Raw genomic sequence first — 25,145 nt, 5'->3', positions numbered from 1 at the left:
GGTGCAATCGTAAATCCCGCCTCCTTCCTTAGGGCTGGTGATTGGGGAAAAAGGCTTTCCTTGAACTGCCAATCATGCTTTTTTTTTTTCTTGCGCGCCTCGCATTCAGTGCTGCTCCCTGCGACGCGTGGAGTGCGGAGCGACGAGACGCGCTGCATACCAACAGAGACGTATAGGGAGCAGGCTAAGTAAGGCTCAAGTGGCGATCTGCGACTGTTCTGGACGCACAGACCCCCTCCTGTTCTCTGACAAAAAACATCTTGATGTCAACTCAGTTTGATTTTCTTCTTTTCCTCTGATGCATTTTCTAAAAGATTGCCTTTCTCCTTGAAGACAGTCTGAGACAAACTAAGTGTCTGGGATATTTGTTTTTTTATTCTACGCTGATATTCTTCTGGCTGAGAGACTCCATACAGGTTAAAAAAAACAGCTCATCTCTGTATCTTTCTTTCCGTCTAAAGGAAAAGTCAAGTGGACTAGACTGATGTTTTCGTCCAGTCACGTGTAGAAGAAGCGTTGGGACTATTGCTATTGACATTTATTCACTGGGTCGTTTTTTTAAATACACTGAATCCCTGTAACGGCACCATACGGGAGGAATACCAAGACACGTTTGGCTGCAAAAACAAGCAGAAAATCAATCAGAACTCCATCATGGGCTGCCCCCTCTTGCGGAACGCGTTTGCTGGGTTGATCCTGGTTTTGCTGTCGAAAGGTAAGTTCTTACCAGCTACTTTAGAGATGTGTTCACGGTTCTGTGGTGATGCGCAAGCATCGCCTTTCTTTTTCTGAAATCGGTTGTGGAGGTGAATACTGATGATGAGGAGAAAGGGGGGGGGGGGTGTACCTGCCTGTGAATCACGCGTGTCTGCTGTGCCACTGCGCTCTAGTTTTTCCATTTGCTCACACAGAGATTTACAAACGCAGAGGGGAAGATGCTGCAAGTGTGTGTGTGTGTGTGTGTCTTTGTGCATGCGCGCGCGCGCGTGTGTGTATGTGTGCCAAAGCGCGTGCAAGTGAGCGCAGTGCCAGGTTCATCTCCAAGCCAACCTCGTGGTTCACGGGGAGCAACGAGTGATGCATGCAAAGCTGTTTACTACACAGAAAAAGACGGACTCCTTTCCACCAGTCTTCTGTGAAAATTCCTTTACGTGACGTGAATGGCCCGGGAACCCACGCTCACGACGCAGCACCAGTGCAATGCGAGTGTGGGGGGGTTGTGAGAAGTGGTGGTTAATGGGTTAACGTCAGTACGGGTAGAAGAAATGTAGGGGGACTCAGGAGAGAAAGACAATGTTGTGTTCTCTCACTTCAAATCCAAGGTCGAGAGAAACAGATGGAGATAAATGGTGAAGGATGGACGGATGGGGGGTCTTGGGGGAAGGGGGTGGGGGGTGTCAAACGAGCAGTGTGTTGTCAAGCATAATTTTCTTCTTTTATTGATCATAAAACATATTCCCTACTGCTCAATAAAAGGGACTAACAAATGTAATCCATCAACTCAAAATTTGTGGTATTAAAGCTTTTCCAGATGTGCAGATAAGTTGCACCAGCAGAGTATTCAGATGGCTTTTTAAAACTGCTTCATATTTAAAAACCCAAACAGAAATTGTGATGTTGTTGTTTTTGTCCTCAGGGAATGCTGACCAGGGAATATTTAAAACCCTCTTACATTTTTCATCATTTCATCCTCTAATATTCTCACTGTGCCATGGGATGTCCCGCCATATATTAGCTATGCACGGCATTCTCGACATAATTCCCCCCCCCCCCCCCCGCTGATGTATCACAAACACACACGCTCATACACGCACCTGGCTCAATTAGTGCCTCGCTCTCTCCTATGGGAAATCAGTATATAAATAAATTACTCCGGCCCTTAATAACAATAATTGATGTGTCAGTGCAATAAGATGTGAGGTTAACAGCCTGCAGATGCAGACGGGCTACAGCCTCCTGCTCCGGAGCTCCTCGTGGGCAGGAGAAACCCAGCTGGTCATGGTTGGCTCACCACAGCGAGCCCCCTTCTCCACAGCAGGCAGAGAGCAGACGGACAGCCCTGCAGGACACACACACACCTAACCAACACACTAACACAAAGGGCCTCAGCACCACACCAACCACAATCACACTGAGACTCATTTCAGCTCTCAGAATTTGTAACCTGTTGGGTTGTTCTGGGCAGGGGGGGGAGGGAGGGGGGGGGGATTTGACGGTGTGACCAATCATGTAAGCCACAGTTGAAGAGTGATTGGATATTGATGTGCAGATTTCTGCACATGAAGAATCAGACCCGTCACGTATAGAGGGATCTCAGCCTGCTGCTCTGAGGAGCTGTAGGTCCACAACACGTCCATCTTTAAGCATGCATTATGAAGGAAGAACATGGCTGTTAAAAGGGCACTGTCTGTTTCTTGATGAATCATGCAGCAGTGGAATAATCCCTCTTACCTGCAGCCCTGAACGTCCAGCCAGTGCCAGTGATGCTCACATGCTCAATACGATGAAGCAGAATGTTTGTGAGGTATTATTTCAGATTTAATGATGTATTAGAAACATTCACTGAATACTTGCGCAGTACTTCATTCATCTTCAGACATTTCTTCATCTTGACACTGAGTCAACCTCTTGACGTCATGCACGACAAATATTTATAAAGTCAGAGTGGCATTTGATCTTGCACACCCCCAGAAACAGATATGTGTCTCAGAATGGCACTTAAGCATTTCAACTGCGTTGAAACCCCCCCCCCCCTTTCTTTGCTGCAAACGCAATCCGAGCAGTCAAAGGTTTCTGACTGGCTTGGCGTGTGAAAGCACATATCTATGGATGTTAAGTCCAGCTCTTGGCACGCCATCATGCTTTTTAACATCCTCAGTCACTCTCCCCTTTTCTTCCACTTCAAATATCCAAGAGCCAAACCTCTGGAAAGGTGGATAGCCAAGCACCCACTCATGCATAGATTAAATATCTGTGTATATCTGGAACACAAAGTGTCTGCAATGAATCAAATCCTGTTTCATCTTTGTTACCAGAAACTGTGAGGCTTTGCCGCTTTATGGATGATGATGAAAAACATATATACACACACTCATCCCCTTGAAAAATTGAACAATTAAGTCTCCACTCAAAGGATTTTTGTTATGACAGAAACCTGCAAGATCTGATGATGAGAATAATGCTGTCATTGATTCAGTAAAAAGTGAAGATGAAAAGAGAAATTGCCTCTGCTTACGATGCCACCTGGGTTGCAGCGGGGGGGCGTGTAGGGTTACATTTGAATGCTATATTTAGGCATATGAGTTCATGACTCACAGCCACCCATTAATGCAATTATTGCAATAAATCTGACTGGCAAACTATGCTTTACACCACACATATATGCCCGTCATTTTCCAACAGTCCAACAGATGGGTTTTCCTTGCAACATGCACCGCTGTGATGGAGGGTTTGGTAACAGGAAGTGTGCAGGGCAGGAACACAGGTGAAAGCAGGCGGGGTCACTTTGTTACCCGCCATCCTTCTTGTTTCAGCAACATATGGGGGCCAAGTGGGGTCAATCCTCGTTGCACATGTTAGCGCGTAGCCACCCTTCTTTCTTGCCCCCCCCCCTCACACACACACGCACACACATGCACACACTCGACTGGATCAGCAGCCTTGGCTTGCAGATGAAGAGCAGGGAGATGCCAGCATCAACAGATGCCTTGCGCTCCTATTCTGGAGGGGCCCCTGCTTTTTTTCCCTCCCTTTGAAATCCATGGTTTCTTTGGGCTGTTGTTCTCCATGTTTGGCTTAGAAATGCTCTACCATTTTGGCAGGTTTTATTTTCCTGCAAGTGTTTGAGTGAGAGGGCCAGGATTTGGTCTCGAGAGCCTGCAGGGACAAGGGTTGGAGGTAAAACCAGCCTGGAGTGGGTCTGTGGTCTGAAAGTTTCCCCCTTGGGTTTCACTTTTTCTATGACTCTTGCTGCTCTGTAGTGGCGTGTGATGCTGAGCCTCCTACATCTTCCACTGAATCTCTTCCTCAAACATAGCAGAGCAGAGCTAGTACGCAGAGAAAGACAAAGCTGTGTTTTGCCCTCAGACTTGTAGAGATAGGATCTGTGTTGAAAAATGATTAAAGATGATTTTAGTGTTCATTAAAATACTCCGTTTTGATTAATTTTCAAGAAGTGATTCTGGCTACGGGAATCCTGAATCCACAATAGCCTTAAAACTTTGAAATTAAGTGACTAATGTACAAACGTATAAGAATCTTAAAAGTACAAGAGGTCTTTAAAGTACTTTCTTTAAACTATTTCAGATGTTCGATTTGGAAGTTGGTGCGATGAATCTCAGAAATGTATTACGAGAATTAATCAGTAAGTTCCTACCAATCCTAGAAATTACCAAGTGGCAGTTTGAGGCTGTTTACGCCAAGCCTGACAATATACTGTTAATTATTCATGGCTGCGGGTGTTGAATGTTGACCAGAACCTTTTCTTTCTCCCGCTGCAAGCTGTTAAAGATCTTTTTTTGTTGGCAAGTCTCGATCATCACATGAGGGGGTTTAGTACGTAATTTGGTATGTAATAATAATGTGCTTCTGTGACATGCTACAAAAGCCAACATTGCATTACAGATTTTTTTGTTTTTCATTTGGTTTTGCTTTTTCACATTCAAACACAACAACAAACAGAAACTTACATTACAGCTTTAAGAACATACAGATGTTTCTCTGGTAGCACTGAATGTTGTTTTGCTCGCTGATAACAAAGCATTATGCAGCAGACCAATGAATCATCAAAATGATTTTCTTCAGATGTCAGAACATCTGCTTTCCCCTCTGATTCTGATTTAGAACTTGAACATACGGTTACAAGCTGATTATGTTGTGCAGGTCACAACAGATGTTAAACGAATTGTCATTGACCGCAACTACAACTTCTTCAGAAAAGGTCTGAACGACGAGCTCTTACTTTTAACTAAAGAACATTGTGAATGTTAGATAAGACTCAACTTTAATAACACATTTGCATTTTACTGTTTCAAGGCCAATTCCTCGAGGCTTTAAAGTATGTTTCGATCAAGGCAGAACTCTGAATAAATCATATTGCAGTATAGTGTTGCGAGTGTTGGGCTCTTACAATAATGCCATCAGAGTAAGAATCCATTAGATGCTATCTGTCTAAAGCCACAGAAATGTTTGAAAATGGGCCAGAGGATGTTGAAAAGAGTCAAACACCCACTGATTCTTGAGCAGAAACACTTACAGTACTATGGCTATTTACCAGATTGCAAGTTGTGAAGAACATTTAAGTAAAACCAGCTGAACTTCTGCTCAGTCTTTAATGTCTTTTATTTGGCTTTCCCAGACACAACAAATCAGACCCTTTCTCCTGTAAAACATGAAAAAAAAACCAACTCAATTTAGAAAAAGAGAGGTGGAAGAAAAGTAAAAATCTAAGGGAACTACAAATTCTACAACACTTCCCCAAACCAAACGTATCCAAACATTTAATACCCTGGTTCGAAACCACTGTGTTAATATAGCTATCAGTAATATGGAAAAATACAGAAGCTGCTTTTATTTCACAAGATACATGCCTAGATGAGGAAGGAAAAATTCCATGCAAACACCTGCACGGCGTCTAAATTGCCCAAATACATGGGCCAGATGTTGCCAAGGGAAGCCCAGGGGGACATGCTATTTAGACAGTGTATGTTTGCTTGCAAATAAAAAACAACAAATTAACCTGTTTTGGGAGTCTGGCACTTCAGTGTTTCTGTCCATCCTATTAAAGAAGATATCAATGTGGCTCCATTTTTACATCCACGTTTTGCAGTTTTTGGATTGTGACAACCCTACCCCTGAGATTGGGAATCTGCACGTCTCTGAAGGAAGCAGCTTGACGTCTTGATTCGCATATATCAGTGGAAAGTCCTATTGACCGGAACACAGAAGAATGTTTGGTTATTTTCATTATACTGCCCTCACTATGTGGGTTTAGCAGCATTTCCAATTATAGTGGAGACAGAGATGAATAACCCCTGTGCTGTTGACCCTGTGACCCGCCAGCAGCTGAAGCTGAACTCTGCCTCTCGTAGCTTTAGCAGCTATCTGGCCACAGCAGGGACTGAGAGTTCACAGGTTCAAATCCTTCGGGTATAGTTAACCACAGTGCTGGTGTGGACGAGGTGCACCACATCCCTGCCCTTGAGATTCCTTCTGTCTGTTTTGATAAACACTTCATCGAGCTGCACATATTGGTTCGGGGGGGTTGGCAATTACACATGGTGTCAGTATCATAAATAATGATTACAGCAAGGCTTGTTTGCAATTATAATTACAGTTATAATATATGGAGTTCAGCCTGATGGAAAGGGACCAGTGCCGCTTTCAGCCCAGGACAGGTAGTTTTGCTGTGTTTAATTACTGTTGTAATTCGCTTCGTTACAACCCCCACTTGGTTCTTACCGAGTCCCGGTCCCAGCTTAAAGACCTGCATCGGTTTGGCTGTGAATATTAACATTAAAGCTGTGAGTTCTCACTGTAACAAATGTAAAAGGTCTATGTTTTATTTAGTGCAGGGAAGGATCATTCAAGAGAGAGCAGAGTGGCTTTAGAAGCAGGTAGAAGTAGTGGTTCGTGTACTCACACCAACCACCGCCCACACACACACGCGCGCGCACACACGCACACACACACACACACACACACACACACACACACGGGGTAATAAACGTATGCATGCATGAACTGCGGAATAGCTTTTTCACATGAACCTGTAGGAAGATGAATCTCAGCTATTCCCTTACTAAAACCCTGAGCGGTAAATCAATGTTAAACCATTGGCCATGAGAGAAATAAGGCCACATCTTTATATATTTATATAAATGTATATAACATCAAAGTGGGTATTAATAACTCCCATTGATCTCTGTTCAATGGCCTTCATAAAGAGAGTCTGCGCTCAGTGCAATTTCTTTCCTTTGGTTTGGGCTGCGGATTGAACTGTCTGCAGGGTATAAAGAGACGGAGAGAAAGAGGTGTTTTCATGTTTGGTGATGTGCAGATGTTACACATTTAAGACGAGTGAATACTGTTAGAGGAGGAGAGGGAGGGAGAGAGTGCTGTGTGATTTTCTTCTCTCTATCCTTCCTTCTAGTCTTTTTTTTTTTGTGCCAGAGAGTTAGCATCATTGGAAACACAATTCAGATTAGTGCGGGCGGCTCATCCTAGGGGAGCCGGGAGGGACGAGGGTCCCGCTTCTCTCCCTGTCCTCATTACCAAAAGACAAGGAGCTCGCCGGCAAATCAATGGGAAAGGCTTAGGCGCTAATGCAGGCCATGGCTGGTGATGGGACTTCGCCTTGTGTGTATGTTTCAGTGTACTAGTGTGATATCATTCTCTTGTGTCTGCGCGTGTGTAGTAGTAGCTTAATCATTTGAGCTACAACAGATGGCTGAAGAAAAATGTAAAGTTTTAAATGACTGCTGAATAACTCGCACATGGAGTAACCTCAAAGCTCCCGGTTAATTGTGCTGATGTTTACCGCGGGGACACACGATAGCACGGTAGCCCTTTAATTACGCAGCGATTACGTCAGATGCATCGTGCATCCATTCAGACTGGGGCTATTGCTGTTACTATTGTGGTTTTAATTGCTGAGGGCATTGTTACCATGACTACAACTACTTCAATAGCCGCCAGTTGTGTACAACTTCCTTCATACTGTCAAAAAAAAAGAACAGCGGCTTAGTGTTTCCTGTCAACAACCCCCTGCGGCAGATACTGGCATCAGAATACGCGGAACACTCCGCCTGTCTCACCGCTCAATCTGCTCCGCATTTGATCGAGCTCTGACTGATGCTGCTGCTGTTCTTACCTTCATCCCACACTCTGTTGTTGTTTACACAGGTAAAACTACCGGCTGCAACAAATGCTTAATAATGGTTTCATGTTGTGGATTTTCAGCCCCCACCGTCGCTTCTGACATCTCGTGGCGCCGTAGGTGTTTCTGGGTCTGTGCGGAGAGGAAGACCGGGCATGAGGGAAGAGAGGGAAATAAATAAAACTGAGGAAAACAGATCAATAAATATTTCAGCAGTTGATCCCTTCACAGACTTCTCCTGAAGCCATAAGAGGCTGATAGAGAGAGAGGGAGAGGGATGGATGTAGTGCAAGAATGAGAGAGAGAGAGAGAGAGAGAGAGAGAGAGAGAGACAGAGAGAGAGAGAGAGAGAGAGACAGAGAGAGAGAGAGAGAGAGAGAGACAGAGAGAGAGAGAGAGGGTAATTGTGTTCCAGACTCTCATTCAAAGAGAGAGATGGAGGGAGAAAGAGAGGGACGCAGAATGGGGATAATTGTGTCCCAGACTTTAATAGACAGAGAGAGAGAAGGCATGAGTGAGGGGTGGAGGAGAGGCAGGCAGTGCTAATGAGCACCACATACCAACATTGTCTCCAGTGGGAGCAAAAAAAAAACAAAAAAACGTACAAGAGGCTGGGTCCCTGGACTTTGGTGCGACATCATAGTGACTGTAAGAATGTCTCTCTTCCTGACTTTCTTGTAATTTACATTCCTGTCAGGCGATAGCGTCAGACCGTGTGGGTGTGTAGTTTGTGCAGAGAGCAGTTCTAAATGATAATGAGCCGGTCTGTAGCTGAATTTGGCTAACATGTAGCTGGGAATCAAGTGTGGCCGCTGTGGGTGTCACTGTGTGCCAGTCATTAGCTGATAGGGTTCTCACATTGCAAAGACATTAGCATACACGAATAGCCTTGACATTAAATGTGGGGCTATGTGTAGAGTGATATGTATGTTTAATGTGGATAGGATACTGTGTGTGAAGGGGGGGGGGAGCTTATGAGGGTGGATGGCTGGAGAGATGGAGAAGTTATAAAAAAATGATTGAAGGAGGGCTGCTGGGAGGGAGCGAGTGAAGAGAGACAGATGGTGTGAGGGGAGAAGGGGAGGAGGGATTCAAAGAGCTGCAACAGGCAGGGATCGACAGAGATTGATTTGCAGGCGAATGATTAGGTGATATTAAAAATAGAAAACATGAATACTGTGTTTGAGTAATATTGAGTGGGAGTCGTCTGATTGTTTCAGGGTCACTTGTTGTGTGTGCTACTTTGTCGTTAAGGAACCAGGCTAATGTGATATGCCGCTGGTTAGCGAGTCAATGCAGCGAGGCAGCATATCTCTAATAAGACGCTCATACAGTAGTGTCCATGTCGTAATCAGAGCCAGGTTTAGAGCTTGTCAAGAATCCACAGGTTAGAAAATATATTATATTTAGACGCGCTCTTAGAAATTGTCAGCACGCATGGTAATCAGATTCTATCATTACATATTACCGTCGCAATTTTGCACAAAGTATAATGATGAAAACACACCACACTGATGCCCAGCGGTAGTCAGTACTGGGCAGAGTTGCAGCCGTTTAACTGTGTTTGTGTAACACCGCGATTTAGAGATACTCTACCATGCTGTTGTCACTGAAGGCGAGCTTGTGGCTCCAGCTCCAGCTGTGAAGTCGTCTGTGGGATTTCCTTGTAATAAAACGTCCATTTTAGACCCACATCCTGACAGTAAGACCCAGTTAAGTAGAATTTCACCAAGCGTAAGGCTATGACAGCCCATAAATGGACCTCCAGGAAAACGTTTCACAGTGTTTGAGGAAGATTTTTATCTCCTCAGGGTATCTGTTGTTGAAGCCTACTCCACTTGTTTTGAAGCTAAAGATCACAGGAGTTTCTCTTACAAAAATATCAAATGTACGAGATTGTGGCGCTGTTATGATAATTGGTACGTTAGGTGAGATTTCATCAAGCATTTGTGCTGCAATAGACCATTAATTGGGCTTGGGAGAAGACACTGCTGTGTTATTGTATTATGATATTTCACTAATTAGATGTGGGCCTGGATAACGCTAAAAGCCTGCGCTGCTTTCCCTACTCTTGTAATGCAGAAATTCCATTAGCGTCTGGGGGTGGCTGTGAGCGCATTACTCTACTCAGACATTATTTAAGACATTTCTAGGAGATGGTGTGCTTTTTAAATTGTGCTTCAATCACATTTTATTCATTTATTCATTGGGGGGGACGTGGGCGAAATAGTGCAGTCTAATTTGTTGTGTAATATCATTCCTAGGGTGCCACGGTGACTTCCAAAATTCTGATCAAAAATTGTTTTCTTCAGACATTTCAAGGCCGTAGATCACTTTGAAAACACATGTCAAATACTTTATTTCTTGTCTCTTGTGTTACAGCACCACTAAACATGAAGGAATCTGGCCAAATTGGACTCATTAAAATGAATATCATCCCAGAGATTCAAGTCAAATTTCCAATTAAAATTCCTCTTCAGTCCGTCCTTGTGGTGCTGCTTTTGAATCTCAGTGGCAGCACACGAGCAGAGCAAATGTATCAATATGAATTATTACCAGAAACCAATACTCCCTGTCATCCGCAGTGTCCTGGGTTACTGCTGTTTGATATACGGATCAAATATGTGCTGCTTCAGCGCATAAACATGAAACAGACATTTGAGCAATTCTCCCCTTTAGAAATGAGTCTGTGAAATCATTTTATCTCAGAAGCAAAACAGCACAGCCGCCCCACATCAAGGGAGAGCCGAGTGCATCGACGTGACCTTTATCTGGCCGACAGACCTCAGATTCCATTAAGAAATAATGAAGGTGTCAAAAAAGGGCAATTAGCTGCTTAATGTTGGACAACAGTACTCTAATACAACATTCTTCTGCTGACAAGTCAATATCTGTACCTGACAACAACGTCTATGCTTTGAGAGACAAAAAGAGTTAATGGAAAGGCTGACATGATACACATTTAATGTGTTGATTTTTGTTCCTCTGAGCTTGTTTCAGTGCTGCTTTAAACTCCAACTGTTGGGTTTTTCTGCAGTGTAGAAAAGTCAGAGATAGGTATACTTTTAAATTGTAGTACGGACTGAAATGCCCCGTTCAAGACTGAGTGATGATCTGTTCATAGGCCGTCAATACAAAGTAAAAAGTGTGAAGGTTCAAGATAAAAAAATATTAGAATTCTGCGGAGCAACAGAACGAACAGTCTTTATCAGAAAGATGTCAGAGCAAGACACCAAATATTGAAGATTTAAATCCGCCCGTATCTGATCCATAAAAAATAAACAGCCCAGTTCAAACCTTGTTATTAGGCGTCATGTTGGCAGATTTATCATAAATACCTCCTTTATCAAAGCTGCAGTTACCTTTTGTTTGTTATTTGGGCTTTGACAGCTGTAATCAGAATTGATCTGTATACTGCAGGGAGGCAGCTAAATCAGACATGACAAATGTGGGGCAGACAGTGCAGGTGTTTTCTCAATCAGACCGACGTGAGTGATCCTCCCTTGAATCCATCATGATCAAGCCTTATTGACACTGGGCTTCTATTAAGATTTTCGGACAGGAGATAGAAAAGAGAGACGGCAGCCAAGCGTCTACAGCGCGAAAACTTTCAGCAAATAATTGCATTTCAAATCAGCCTTACAGAGCATTTATTAATCCAACATTGTTGGACAGAATTCGGCTGGTGGTATTGATTCTACTTTAATTAAATTTCTTCCCTTTTTTTACCGCTCTGGTTTAATGTGGTGAATTAATGCGAATGAAGTTATGATGGCAGAAGAAGCCTTGGCTTAAGATTCAATTATTGGAGACACTAAAAGCAGAGATATCATTTGTGTAATGTATAATTTATATAGTTTAAACATGTTTCCTAAAACATGGTAAGAAGACAGCTAAATATGATGCAAATATGTTTGACGTTAGGGGAGGGACTAAATAAAGGCAATATCTGGTCATCCTGACTCATGATGCAATTATATATATTTTGGGGCTAAATATCAATATTTTAAAGGCACAGTAGTGAATTGCACCACCAGGGGGCTCTCAGTCCAAACAATAGCAACAAATGATGACGGGGAATCATGGGAGTGATTCTCCTTGTGACTCTCAGTGAAAACGAACTCCCGAGTTAACGGGAGAAACAGACCTTACCGATGTTGTATCCAAGTACAGTTTACATGACGTTTTTATCACAGCAACGCATACAGCAACAGTATGTCAGCATTCAGTATTATTTCCTGCATCCTTATGTGGCGGTCATTGATGTAACATCTGGTGTTTCCACAGCAACAGTAAAAGTGTCTGTAAATGTGGCTCAAGACAAGTTCTGTGACAACTATAGAATAACAAAATAACAGTCAACTTTTAAGAAATGTAGATATTTTTACATTCAAATTTTACATATTGTACATTTAATTATAATTGTAAAAAATCCCAACACTCGAAACAGATTTCCTTGTAAATGTGCCTGATTTTGTCAGAACTTCATGAGTACACACAATGGTGCTCATGGCATCAATGGCAGTAACATGAGAGGAAGTTAATTGGCCAAAGAAGAAGTTGACAGCAGGATAAAAGAAGAAGAAGAAGACAGCGGGATAATGTTGCACAGCGGTGATAATAAGTTTTCGGATGACGTGTGATAAAAGTAGACAACTCTCTAAGTAATGCTGCTCTGCAGCTTTTTAATGGACTTAATGTATTCCTCAATTGATAAAATATCATCATGATATGATATTCACGAAGTAGATGAATTATCGCAGAATTGAAGTGCTGTAAATGTATTGTCATATTGTGAATGGACTGCATTGTGTTGTCTTGTATTGAGGTCGTCTTATGATTCCAGCTTCAATCTGACATTATGTGCTGAAAAACTTGAGCCAAAGTCTGTCATTTAAGGCCTCGTTTCTGCTCGCTTCATGGCAGAGAAGAGGTTTTAATTCTCCAGTATAGAGATGTCTGTTGTCAGCATTCTGACAGGGCATGGGTTTGATGTAGCACAGCTCTTAAAGCATGGATTTCTAAATGAGCAGAGATTCTCTTTTTACAACAGTGAAAGCAAACACGGCACACCACAAAGTTGTCTCGTCTCATGGTCCGAACGGCTTTGAATTTCTTTGTCTTTGAAACGGCAACATTTCCATTCATGGGACAGCAATTACTCAGCCAAACATGGAGCTGGATGTCATTTACTTTTAAAGTAGAGCTGAATTGATCGTGATATAAAATCCAGGCTGCGTGCGTTCTGTAAGTTTATGCCGTACAGCGCAGGACCAGGATCCCCCTGGCCCCTCTAACTGTGCCCACTCACCCATTCCTTCTTCCTGCTCTGAGCTCACTCATAAAGACACAAGCTCACAACCTAAAGCCATCTGTTTGGTTTTTTTTTTATCTGGGGTAACTTCATGCCTAAAGGGATATGGTCATATGTGATAAAAGGTGCCATCAGAGTTGTCAACCCTCTGTGGCTGCCCTGACCACCTGGGGAACACCACATCTTCTCATCTTGTTATAAAGGCAGTGCTTCTCCTGCTGTGGTGCCCCTTGTAAGGTAGTCCCTCTGAGACCAGTTACAGGACTGTGCCAATCATAAATTACTTATTTCACATCATGTGCACAAAGGATGCCCTATAAAGTTGTCCAAATTATAAATTCCAAGATGACAGGGTGATAACATTTTCTTGATGTTGTTGGTAGAAAATAATGTTTAATAGTGCCACATATTTATATACCTGTCAAGTTGTGGATAAAAAAACGTATATGCAAAACTCAAAAAAATGAAAAGCCCCTCTTATGTTGATGTCTGCTTGGCTGATAAAAAGGATTCTGATGGAAGGTTGTTGTGTTTGTTCTGACGGTAGAAAACGCTTTAAATGTTGATGTTGATGCAAAAAAAGCTATGAATTCTAAATCATGTGATACTTCACACACTTCTGCTTCAACCAGTCCGTTCACAATATCAAGAGGTTTCAAATTGAGCGCTCAAGATCTGTATGTCAGCAACTGAATGTTCAACAATACAAGAAATGCACTTACAAATCCCCTTCACATGACATCACAGTGATTTTGACCTTTGACTGTTTGGATGACATGTGACATTGATAAATGACGTTACGTAATTGTTAAATGAGGAAAGAAAAATCTTGAATCTTGTGGTCCAGCTGGTGATTCTTTGAACCGACATTAAATGTACAACTTGGATCCATCTGTATTGGAGCAGATGCAGCATCTTTACCTCTTTAAGCTAAAAGGCTAGCATGGGAAGTGACAAAAAGCTAAAGAGATCCCCAAAACTAAGTAAACCATCATTTAGATCATTAATGGTAAACTAATGCAACAGGCCTTGACTGCGAATGAACAAAATTTAAACCAACATCCACTGTGATTAAGCTCAGTGGGTAAATCACATATCCCATCCACATAATCTATAGTCCATACAATAAAACATCAATAAAATCAGAACATGCTTTATAAGAAATCAACTAAAAACACTCTGCAGACTTTATCATGATTTTGTATTGATGTTGGGAAAAGACTGTTTTGAAGTGATGTGTGCTGCTGCTGCTCTTGGCCAGGTCACCCTTGTGAAAGAGAAATCTTGATCTCAATGGGTTAATTACCTGGTTAAATTAGATAAAATAAAAAGAAATAGGATAAGGTAGAGACTTGTATCTGTCGCTGCTACATACCAGGGAGTGGATGGCGAGGATAGTTCTGCATTTAAAGCAGCTAATTGGTAGCGCTAGGAAGGCTAAGGAACCTCCTGGGATGGACTTAGCATGAAGGATGGATGTGCCAGATAGAGCTGGTTGAGGCGGAAGTGCACCATATGGGGGGCTTTGTCTGGCTGTGGTTGGTTGTTTTATTTATTAGCTTTGCCAGGTTGGTTGCTACACTCATTTCATGCCTGTGTTACTCCACCTGCATCTTTGGTTGGGGCTGCTAATTTTAAGTGGCTTCGTGTTCGGGGAACATTTGCTTTCCCTCAAAATACAGAAAAACAAATTAATAAAGGAAAACCAATATGGTGTTTACTGTAATTACAAGAGATTTATAGTGGGTTTAATTTGTCCATGTTAGCTTTAAGCTCTTGAGCTTTTTACACATTTGCCTTTTGATCTCATATTACCTTTTAGATATTCTGGGTTGTTTGTTGAATATAAATGTGCTTTGATTAAACTACAAAATCCTGATTTTAGCAGCAGTCACGACTCAATGTGAAAAATCATTTCAGCTGTGCTGCACTGACTAATATTTACTTACATCATGTTCCCCAGCATGTTAGCTGTATTGCTATTTCGCATCAGTTACTCACCATAATGTCAAACACCTCTGAGTCAATGATTGATTCAACGAGAATTTGTTTCAGTGAAAATACAAACACTGAATGTGATAGCCCTCTTTTTCCAGCATGAGACACAAAGACAAAATCCAGTTTAGCTGAATAAAAATGAGATTCACAGCTCGGTTGTGTCACTAGCTCAGAGAGTCAGCCCGTGGTAAATTTGGTACTGATCAAAAGGTGAGATGTTTTTAAATTGCTAGTTAGGAACCAAACTGATGTGTGGAGGAGTCTTGTGACTTGTGAGAGAGAAGAGGGGTAAAGTGAGGAGTCTGACCTCTTGGCCAATCAGCAAGGATCAGTTTGGAGGGAATGAGAGGCTCTCAGCTGCAAGCCTCTTGCCTCATATTGAAAACAAACCCTGAGCAAAGACATAGGCTGAGCCTGGAGCGTCCAAAAAGACGTCATGTCGAAGGATTTGACACAAACATTATATGTGCACCCACAATCTGTTGCCTCTCCTTGAAGGTTTTTCAGAAATATGAGAAAATGCAACAAGTGCGTCTTTGAACCGAAACCTCATTTCGCCTCTTTCCGTGTCTGCACCAGGATGACCTTCCTGTCCAGAAGATTGTCTGAGTCCATGATTCAGGTGCTCAATCCTGGTCTCGTCTCACGGTCTGTCATAACCCGCTGGGGAGACGGCTCTCTTTTTTCTCTCATTCGTTTCCCCTTATCAAACAGACAGCCACTGCTAAAAGATTCATGCGTGTGGACTTTGGGTCATTAAAGAATGATCCTCTGCAAAGCTGTTTTTCACCTTCATAATGAAATCCAATATTCATGAAATAGATTTTCCTCTCTGGTCTCCCACTCATTCGCTCCTCAGCTGTGTGTTTGCTGGCGTATTTAGTCTGTGTTTGCACAGCCTTGTTAGGCTAGCACAGGTTAATGGTATCCTTAAGGCGCATTTTCATGCCACCATGTTAATTAAACCGGGTTGACGGATGACCTTGCCATACATTACCTGTGTAAAGCTACGCAGGGTTAGGCCATAGCTGGGCTTTTCCCAGATTGGGGTCAGAGTAAAGACCAGTTAATCAAACCTTTGTACATGCAAGTATGGTTCTCCATACAAAGGACTTCTAGTTAGTGGTATAGCAAGACAACATCAGATTGGTAATTGTGTATCCAACACCCACAACATGCTAATTTTGACATTTGAATAATATAGTATCAGTACCATTAGTGGTACAGTCAGTCATCTCTCAGCTGTAAGACTTGTGGTTGGACACCAGCGGCAATTTGGTCCACATGTCAAAGTGTTCTTGAGCAAGATACTGAACCCAAAATTGCTCCCGAGTGGGACAACCAGCATTGTGCAAATGCTAAAACTTTGAATTAGTTAATAGTCTTTAATTAGAAAATTGATGCTAATTTAGCATAGCATCATCTCTATGTATGAACGTGGGAATGGGTGAAGATAACATGTTGTGCTAAAGTGCTTTGAATGCTCAGAAGACCAGAAAAGCAATATTTAAATAAGGGTCTGTGGGTAAAACATGTTTATCACAGTACAGTTAATTTCAGAAATGAATGCATTGATTTTTTTTAGTTGCATTAATCATGAGTTATTTTGTCTATTTCGGTGTACTGTAGTCGAGCCACACAGTGCTGTCCTGCTCCCACAGTGATGGAAAATAACGACAGCACTGCGCCTTTAAATGACTCATTTTCTCCTCAGAAAATTTCCAGATGGCTGTGTTGATAATATGCTCCATGAGACATCACACATTGAACTATTTTATGGTTCCCTTGAACTATTTTTCTGTGCTTTTGATTTGTAGTTAAATCCTTTCTTCTGGGGTGAAATAAATGTTGTTAGCTTCGATCTACCAGAAGTTTTAGATTCTTTCAAAATAAAAGCAGTTTTGTGTCCAAACAGATAATAAAGTACCCTGAGCTTAATCTCAAAGATACGATTAATACTATTGAAATTCCGTGATTAATTGCCATTTCATATGATAACATTCAATGTGCAACAATATAGCTGATAAAGACCCAAGCAAAAAAAACCCCATAAACCTTAAATAAAATAGAAAGAAAGATATAATGAATAGATATTTAATTTATGGTAAAGAAAATTAAACATTTTTATCAATTGAAGGTACATTACAGCGGGCAATTTTTATATAGCCGGTATATCATATCTTATAGATATGGTTCCATTTGTTGCTGCTGTATTATCTTTGGGATATAAATCATCCAGCAGAAGCAAACAGAGCCGATGTTGTCTGTATCAGCCCTCTGTCACCTTTACGATTGAGCCCCACTTTTCATATACAGCTAAATTGGATTTCTGTATGTACGGGAATCCAATAATTACATTACAACACCAAGACTTTAACAAACACAGGTTCCCCAACACTCACAACACCTGATATCTACAATCCAGACAACTCAATGTAATAACCCTGCGGTAACACCGAGGGACCAGGGGAAAGATCTTCTTCTAATCAGCCTGAAACGCACTCTGGTACTGGTGTAATTCAAGATGTGATCACTAGGAGGCATTAGCTCAAAAATTTCAACCACTTCTTCGGCTCTTTGGTGAAACATATCCAGACTGAAGTCATAAATGATTTTTTAATTATTCATCTTTATTACCAGTTTCCATTTTCTCGTTCTCACACACCTGTGCTGGCCTTTTATGGATGCCTGAGGCGAGATAGTAGACAGTTCACAAGTGTTGGTGAGAAGGGCTGAGGTGGGACCTTCATCATCTGAAAGGGAGCTAAGAAGCTTAAAGTTAATTAACTTAAAAATAATTTGCCTCTGTAGGTGTACAAATGGCCACGTAGGCCTAATTTAATTTCTAAGGGTTAGCAGTCATACTGGATTTAAAATAAAAGCAAGTGACTGACACCAGTGTTGATACCGCAGGGCAGTATTTGTGTTTGAATATTCATGAATTCATATGTGTTGTGTAAATGCTCGAAAACCCCAAAGGGATCTATTTAATGCAAACCCTCCTCCTTGCTATACTGAACTATGGCAGAATATGTAAAATCTGGAATCTCTGTGATTAAAATTGTGCCAACAAAATACCACTATCATCACAGGCATCAGTAGCAATTTTAATCAAGTCATCTTTTTTTTTTTTTGTCATATCATCAAGACATTATGCTACGTTTGATCCTCAGCACCTTCATTATGATAACCACCAACACTGTTATCATCCACACTGATAATCAGCCCAATCTCTCCTCCCTATCTCCACGCTGTTATCTCCATCTTTATCACGGCCACTAATTCCCAGCATCACACTCAGCTCTCTGCGGCACTATTGTGTTTTGTTGTCACAGCGAGTCATAGTGTGTTTTTTATTCCACCCCCCGCCCCGATTACATACTCCACTGAAGCAAAAGAGGTAATCCTCTCTCTCACTGTTTTTGATTTTATTTCATAGAAGTCATTCCTCAACCAACCACCCCCCACAGCACACCCTGAACCCATTCCTGCACCCTCCTCTGGAATCTGAAGCCAATCCTACATGTGGGTATCTGTTTGGACCGCTTTTCATCTGCTCTCCATCTATAGTGGGGAAACTGTGTTCAAATATGTTCATGTTTCCCTCTCAGTTGTCTTTTGAGGACCTAAGGGCTGCCTCTTAAAAACCTACTTTAGCCGGTTTTAGATTATGCACTCCTGAAATTACCTACATGATTTCAGGAGAAATGATTTCTCCTGACCTGACTGTTCACATAACAGCAACAACAAAACAACAAAAAGGAAAAGAATGAACCAGGAACTCATGACTCTATGTAAAACAAATCAATGTATCGCAGATGCTTTTCTGCAGGGGCTTAAGGTGCAACAACCAAGCTAGCGTTAGCGCACCACCAGCTGACTGTAATTCTCTGTCATACTTGTCTGATTGGATTAGATGATACTTTTGTGATTTGTATGAAGTTGGCTTGAAATACTCTCAACTGTGGCCAACGATTGAAAGTTATGAAGCGCTTTCTAATGAAACGCCAAAGAAAATTCAGAGCATTGGACATACAAGTCTCCCCATTGTTGCCTTTCCATGTTTCTCTTTTAAACAGTCCGTTTCCCATTTTTCCCATTCTTTCTTCCTCCTATAATTCTGGACCTACTGCATTGCCTCTGTCAAGCTGTTTTCACATATGCACTCATAAAGATTTTTGTTGGATAACTTAAGTTATAACGTGAAAAGAACGACCTGCAAGTGGTCGCAGGATATAAACGATATCATCCCCTGATTTTTCCTGAACATTGTTGGGTTCTCACATAAGCTCACCCATAGTTGATGAAAAAATGTACTCGGCGTACCTACAGCACACCCTGAAAAACAGAAAGTTATAGAAAGGAGTTTTGTGTGAAAGTCTTATTATTCACATGTCACTCACAGCGTGAAATATATGCCTGTGTTTGGTGCATTATTTACAGTATAAACCAAAAAAGTGTATAATATCATTGTTATTAACCCACCTGCATGGCTGCAATGATTTTCCTGAATATTTCCGACTGTGTTCACACATCAGGCTAGCTTTGTTTTACTTGGATATGATAGGGGCCTGGCAGGGTAAAGAAAGATACAGCTGTAAAGATACAGCTGTCATGCATGTGTTGAAACACCATTACTGTGAAGACAGTGTGTATCTTGCTAACAAGCTTGGCTACACACACAAGCATGTATGTGTCGCCATAATAACCAGGCATATTCTCAGTGTGAATCAAATTGATATCAGAATTCTGGAAAGGACTGATATGGGGAATATTCACATATGATTACAGCATGAAACAGGGTGTGTGTGTGTGTGTGTGTGTGAGACAGAGAGAGAGAGAGAGAGAGAGAAGGGCGGGTCAGTGATGCCCGAGGCTTTGAGCACAGAAGGGTTGCGGGGTTAAAAGGTCAGCACAAGGTAAGCTCTCCTCTCCCGCTGAAGCATGACTCACCACAGAAAGAGGAAGGCAGCGGAAGGTCCGGCCAGCGTCATGTGCACCCATCCACCCTCCTGAGGGGACCTCCACCCACAGAGACAAACACCTCGTTATCTTCTTCAACGTTATCTCTCCTACTGTCGTCTACACCTCTGTTGCTGTCACTGTAAGGGAGAATAAAGTCATCACACCCGCACACACGCACGGTCGCGGGAAGGGGAGCGCCGGCTCTATTAACAAGTGTTTTCTAATTGGCTCTGAACACTGACAGACAGCCGCGCGCCGTTCAAGAGCAAGAGCTTTCTATAAATACTATTCTAACTGGCTTTCTTTGCCTCGTTGTGAAGTGTACAGAGGCGAACGCACACCTGCCTCCGCACAGACGCACATGAACACACATGAAGCAGAAGTCAGAAAAACAAGTGAATAAATCAGAGCCTGAGTATATCTGGATATCTGAATATGTATTTTTTTTCTCTCTTTTCTTTTTGCCTCATCCGTTCCTGCCTTCTGCTTGATCTTTCAGCCTCAACAGGAAGAGAGAAATTGAATTAAAAAGTGCTTTTGATATCTCTCCTACTTTGCAGATAAGTAAAATGATCAGACTCTGTCAACAGGATGACTCCCGCCCCATTTTTACCCTCCTCCCTCCTTCTCTCTGCCCCCGCCTCCCTTCCTGCCCCCTCTGCTCTGATTGGAATCTGGAAACCCATTTGCTGTCTTGGTCTCAGACCCGGCTCGGGCCGTGTCAGGTAGTCAGTGCACGTCTCCCCCCCCCCCCCCCCCCCTCGCCTCCCTTCCCCTTTTTTCTCTCTTATTGCTCTCTCCTTTCGTCTTTATCCCCCCGCCGTCTGCTGCAGGCTCTGTGGAGAATTTGCCCAAATTACCTGTCATACTGGCAGCTACGTGTAAATAAGCCCGGAAAGTGTGTCGCTTTTCTCAATGTCCCCCCTCCCCACACCCCCCACCCCTTCCCTCTCTCTCCTGCTCGCTCTCCCCTCTCTTCCCCCACCTTGACGCTATCTCATCTCACTTCTAACAGCCCTTCCCCTTCTTTTCAATCCATCACATCTTTCCTCCATTTTTTTCTTCTTGCCCTCAACCTCAATCTCCCCTTGCTGTTTATACGTACATCGCCTCTTTCTACGCCTCCTTTCTCACAGTTTGCTGGAAAAATCTTTGTGATTCTGTCTAGTGGGGAGAATGAGTTTGTTACTGACACTGTGGTAGATGTAGCACGCGGAGACACCGACATTTACTGCTTATTTCGACTCTTGGCTGAATGAATTAGAAATAGTAGCATTCGGTCCACTGTCCTTCTTGCTCTACAGCTTTGAGCGGTGGGCGCTAAGTTGCATGTTTTCATTTCATGAACATGTATCAGATACATCCGTTTTAATGGTTGTTTTGCTGCTTCCACTTGTTGTTAGTCGATATGGGAGGAGGCAGAGGTGTGCGAGTGAGGTCAGGACCAAGCACTCGGTTCAATTTCTGCTTTGGAAGGTGTAATCATCTTTCACCCAGGGGTTACAGGTGCAAAGACTGTGATTTGGAGGAAGGGAAGCTGGAGGGGCATGTTGTCGGGAAGAGGAGAGAACGATAAGGAGGAGGACATGGAGAGAGGCAGCTCTTAAGCCTTGTCCAGGTAACAGAAAGCCACACTCTGAACATCCATAAAAGATTTATCCAACCTCATCTCTAAAGATTTTTTAACGTATAGAACTAATCATTAATAACCCCACCAATTCAAACAAAAAGCTTGACTACTTCATTCATCCAAATGCATTGTCGGACTGATTCAACATGGGCCAACTGAGCTCTACAAATCACAGAGGTTTACCTGCACAAATCCAATCCAGGGAACCGCCTCTTCCTCTGATATTCAGCTTTTTGTCTGCTTTGCTCCTGAAGTCCAAAAGCCCACTTTCAATTATCATACCGTCTGGGATTTCATGCTGCGCCTCTCTTTGTGATCAGATAATTCATACATTTGTTCTCCATTTAAATCTTCTGTGGGGACTCAGAATGTGAAGGTTTGCAGAGACGATGGCACCTGTTAGCTAAAGAGGGCTTAATCATGAACGGTCATGCGTCACCTGATTGGGATCCCACTGTGTGAGAAAGAGGGCAAGATGTGCACGCTGGACACAGGCTGCAATGTGGGACCAGTGTCGCTCTTCTAATTGGAGATTGCTCGCGTGTCTGGCTACACCGAAGGAGAAGCAGAAAATATAAACCATGAGCAGGAAGAAGATTAAGACCTGCAGGTATGTTGTTTGAGGGACTGTCACTTGGAGCTTCTGTTCAACAGGGAGGCACATACCATTGCCACATTCATCCACACACAAACTCATGCTAATCCATGAGCAGTAAAGTAATGTATGCATTGGAGTCCCCTGAGGCATATAGCACATGCATAAGGAAAGAAAGCTAAAAGAGAAATTCCTCCTTCCAGTGAATCCTATTAGCATACCTGTTTTGAGAATGCACCTCTGCGGCCTTTTTTCATGTGTGAGTTTTCTCAAACATATAAATGAGCAGATAGAGGTGGGTGAATATTTGTGGAGGTACAAAACAACAGGCGCTTTTCCCCTGCTGAAGCATCTCTAACTTGCGTAGCGTTGTCTCTGAACTTAAAAGGCAGCAGTGGATCTTAAAGGCAAAATAAGGTTGCAGGGTAGTTAAACCCAGCTGCACCTCCAGACTCAGAGACAACCTGATGGCATTTAATTGTCTGTTGCAGGAAGCGTCTTAAGATTTTTTATTTCGCTGGCTATCCTCCGTCTCCAAGAATCAGCGACAACATGCTGAGATTGACGCCTTTGATCAATACCACTTTCTGACTCCACACAGGCCTATTTACTCTGGTCTCACAGACGCACAGCTGCCCCTGTTCTCACGAAGCACGGATAGGCCTCAGGACCCTCTTCCTCACCTCTTCTATGGCCCACTGTTAACTTGACAAGCCAAAGAAGGGCTCGATTTCTCCCACGCCTCGTGTGCCAAAGAATATGTGCAACACAAAAGCCCAAACAAACATTCCCAATTAAAAGGCATTCATGAAAACGTGGGAGTCTGAGGGAAGAGAAAACATCCTATCCGCATATCCTGCAACATCACGGCTCACACATAAGGAAACATGCATTTCTTGATGAGCTCTGGATGAAAATTCCCCACCATGCCATGTTGGCTTTTCATGGCTCGATTTCACATCCATTTATCCGCCCCCTCACAGCAAATGGGCTTGTGAATTTATGCTTTTCTGCGACAGTGGTGCTATCAAAGCGGAAAGCTGCCTTTGGATGGGAGAAGAGATAATAAAAGGGGTGTACAACTGGATCAATACCACAGCACTCACTTGTGTTCAGCCAACAGCATAAAGTTGTAACCGATATTGAAGTGCTTGAGCCAGATGGCAAGAAGACATGGCCTTGTAAAAAAAAATAAAGTTTTGTAGGTTTAATTTTGTTTCCATCTCCTGAAAGTGTAATTTAGATGCACGCTGCCTGGACATGAGACGTCCTGAAACGATGCTGCATTATGTTTATGCTCTGCTGCCGCCTAGTTGGATGTCTTCCTCTCTTTTTTTCTGTTTGATCTTTTTTGTTTGTTAGTTTTCTTTTCACTGCAGCACGCAGGACACAGACACTGAGGCGGAGCTGGATCACATACAGCTTTGGCTCTCAAAGCTGATTGAATTCCTAAGCCCATTTCCCTTCAGAAAGGGAACGAGAGAAAGCAAAAAATGATGCATCTCTTATATACACTCCAACACAATCGTCTGCCTTTTCATTCTCTTCCTCTCTAACTATGTTACAAAATCCCAAGCTCCAATTGAACGATATGACCTTCTTATTCACTCTAATGTTGCTCTTAAGATAAGCCGCAGCTTTTCTTTTCAGCCGTGAGAGCAAAAACAAAAACTTTCATTTGATTTCCCCTGCAAACCTAATTTGAACTTTTTAAACACAACGAGCTAAGACCCGCCAGGGTTTGAGTTATTGATTTCAGCATACTTCCTTGTAGAGAATGGTTCACAGTTATATAAATGAGCACATAATTGTATCCCCATGATGCATTTTGATTGCATTACTCCAATATCCAGGAAGATGCTTGCTCAATACGTTGGCGGTGCAGCATAAAGGAGAGTGAGTGGACATGGTCGGATTGGGATTGATTTGGCAGTTTGCGTCACTGGAGCGCTTGTTAGTCAGTGGTGTTTCCCTGGTCACCAAATTATCCTGAAAACCCAAGCAAATGAACCTTAATGTCTGTTTCTAAGAGCTCCACTGATCTGTTTGTGTGGTACATGTCCAACTAGTGCATCATTTATGTTGATGTTGTTTGCAGGCCTGATGATGCCTATGGCTCATTGCGGAGGGGGCAGGGACCTTTAGTGGGCCTTTACAGTCTTCTGGATAGACAGACAGACGGATGGACAGACAGACAGAGCTATAAGCTATAGGCTATAGCATACGTTGTAGTATATAAAGCATTGTCAAATATAGTATATATGGTATAGTATGGTATCCAAATGGAACTTTATGGAGTGGGAATAGCGGGACGGAGCGAAATGCCGATTACAATGAATTCTATTTCAGCCCCGTGGTCATTGACGTGGATTTATCATTTAAACAAGTGCTGATATGTCTGTACACAATTATTTGCTAAAAGTAGGCCCGAAGGCAGACTTAAGTAGCTGGGCGGGAAACCAAATAGACAAGTGACAGTTTGACATTCAGTGATATTTTATGCCCACACAGCCACACAGCTTAAAAGGCTATATAATAATGTCCAAAGTGTCATATATCCAATAAACATGTCAAACTGGAAAGTATTTCTTCTTCTTTGGTACCATACTCCTCCTCTTCATCCTCACAACCCTTTCAGCCACCTTGTTTGGCAATATCCGTCTGAAAGTCTGGCCTAGAGTAGAGCGTAGAGGTACAACGACCGGTGCATTAAACCGTTAAAACAATTTTGCCACCCTCCCTGACTTTGATTTCAGAAGAAAACTCT

At 42.6% G+C, this 25,145-nt stretch overlaps 1 protein-coding gene across 1 annotated transcript in view; it reads left to right on the top strand.

The window, feature by feature from the left end:
• The first annotated feature begins 104 nt into the window (after positions 1-104).
• Positions 105-25,145, top strand: part of iglon5 (IgLON family member 5) — a 103,705-nt gene continuing 78,664 nt past the window's right edge. The window contains exon 1 of the mRNA XM_079342991.1: positions 105-715. Within this exon, the coding sequence (XP_079199117.1) occupies positions 655-715 (61 nt within the window). The 5' untranslated portion in view covers positions 105-654. The remainder of the gene's footprint in view (positions 716-25,145) is intronic.

Source organism: Symphodus melops (assembly GCF_947650265.1).
Source record: "Symphodus melops genome assembly, chromosome: 5".
Classification (NCBI taxonomy): Eukaryota; Metazoa; Chordata; class Actinopteri; order Labriformes; family Labridae; genus Symphodus; species Symphodus melops.
The sequence above is the reverse complement of the archived record's forward strand: the minus strand, read 5'-3'. Positions and strand labels throughout refer to the sequence as shown.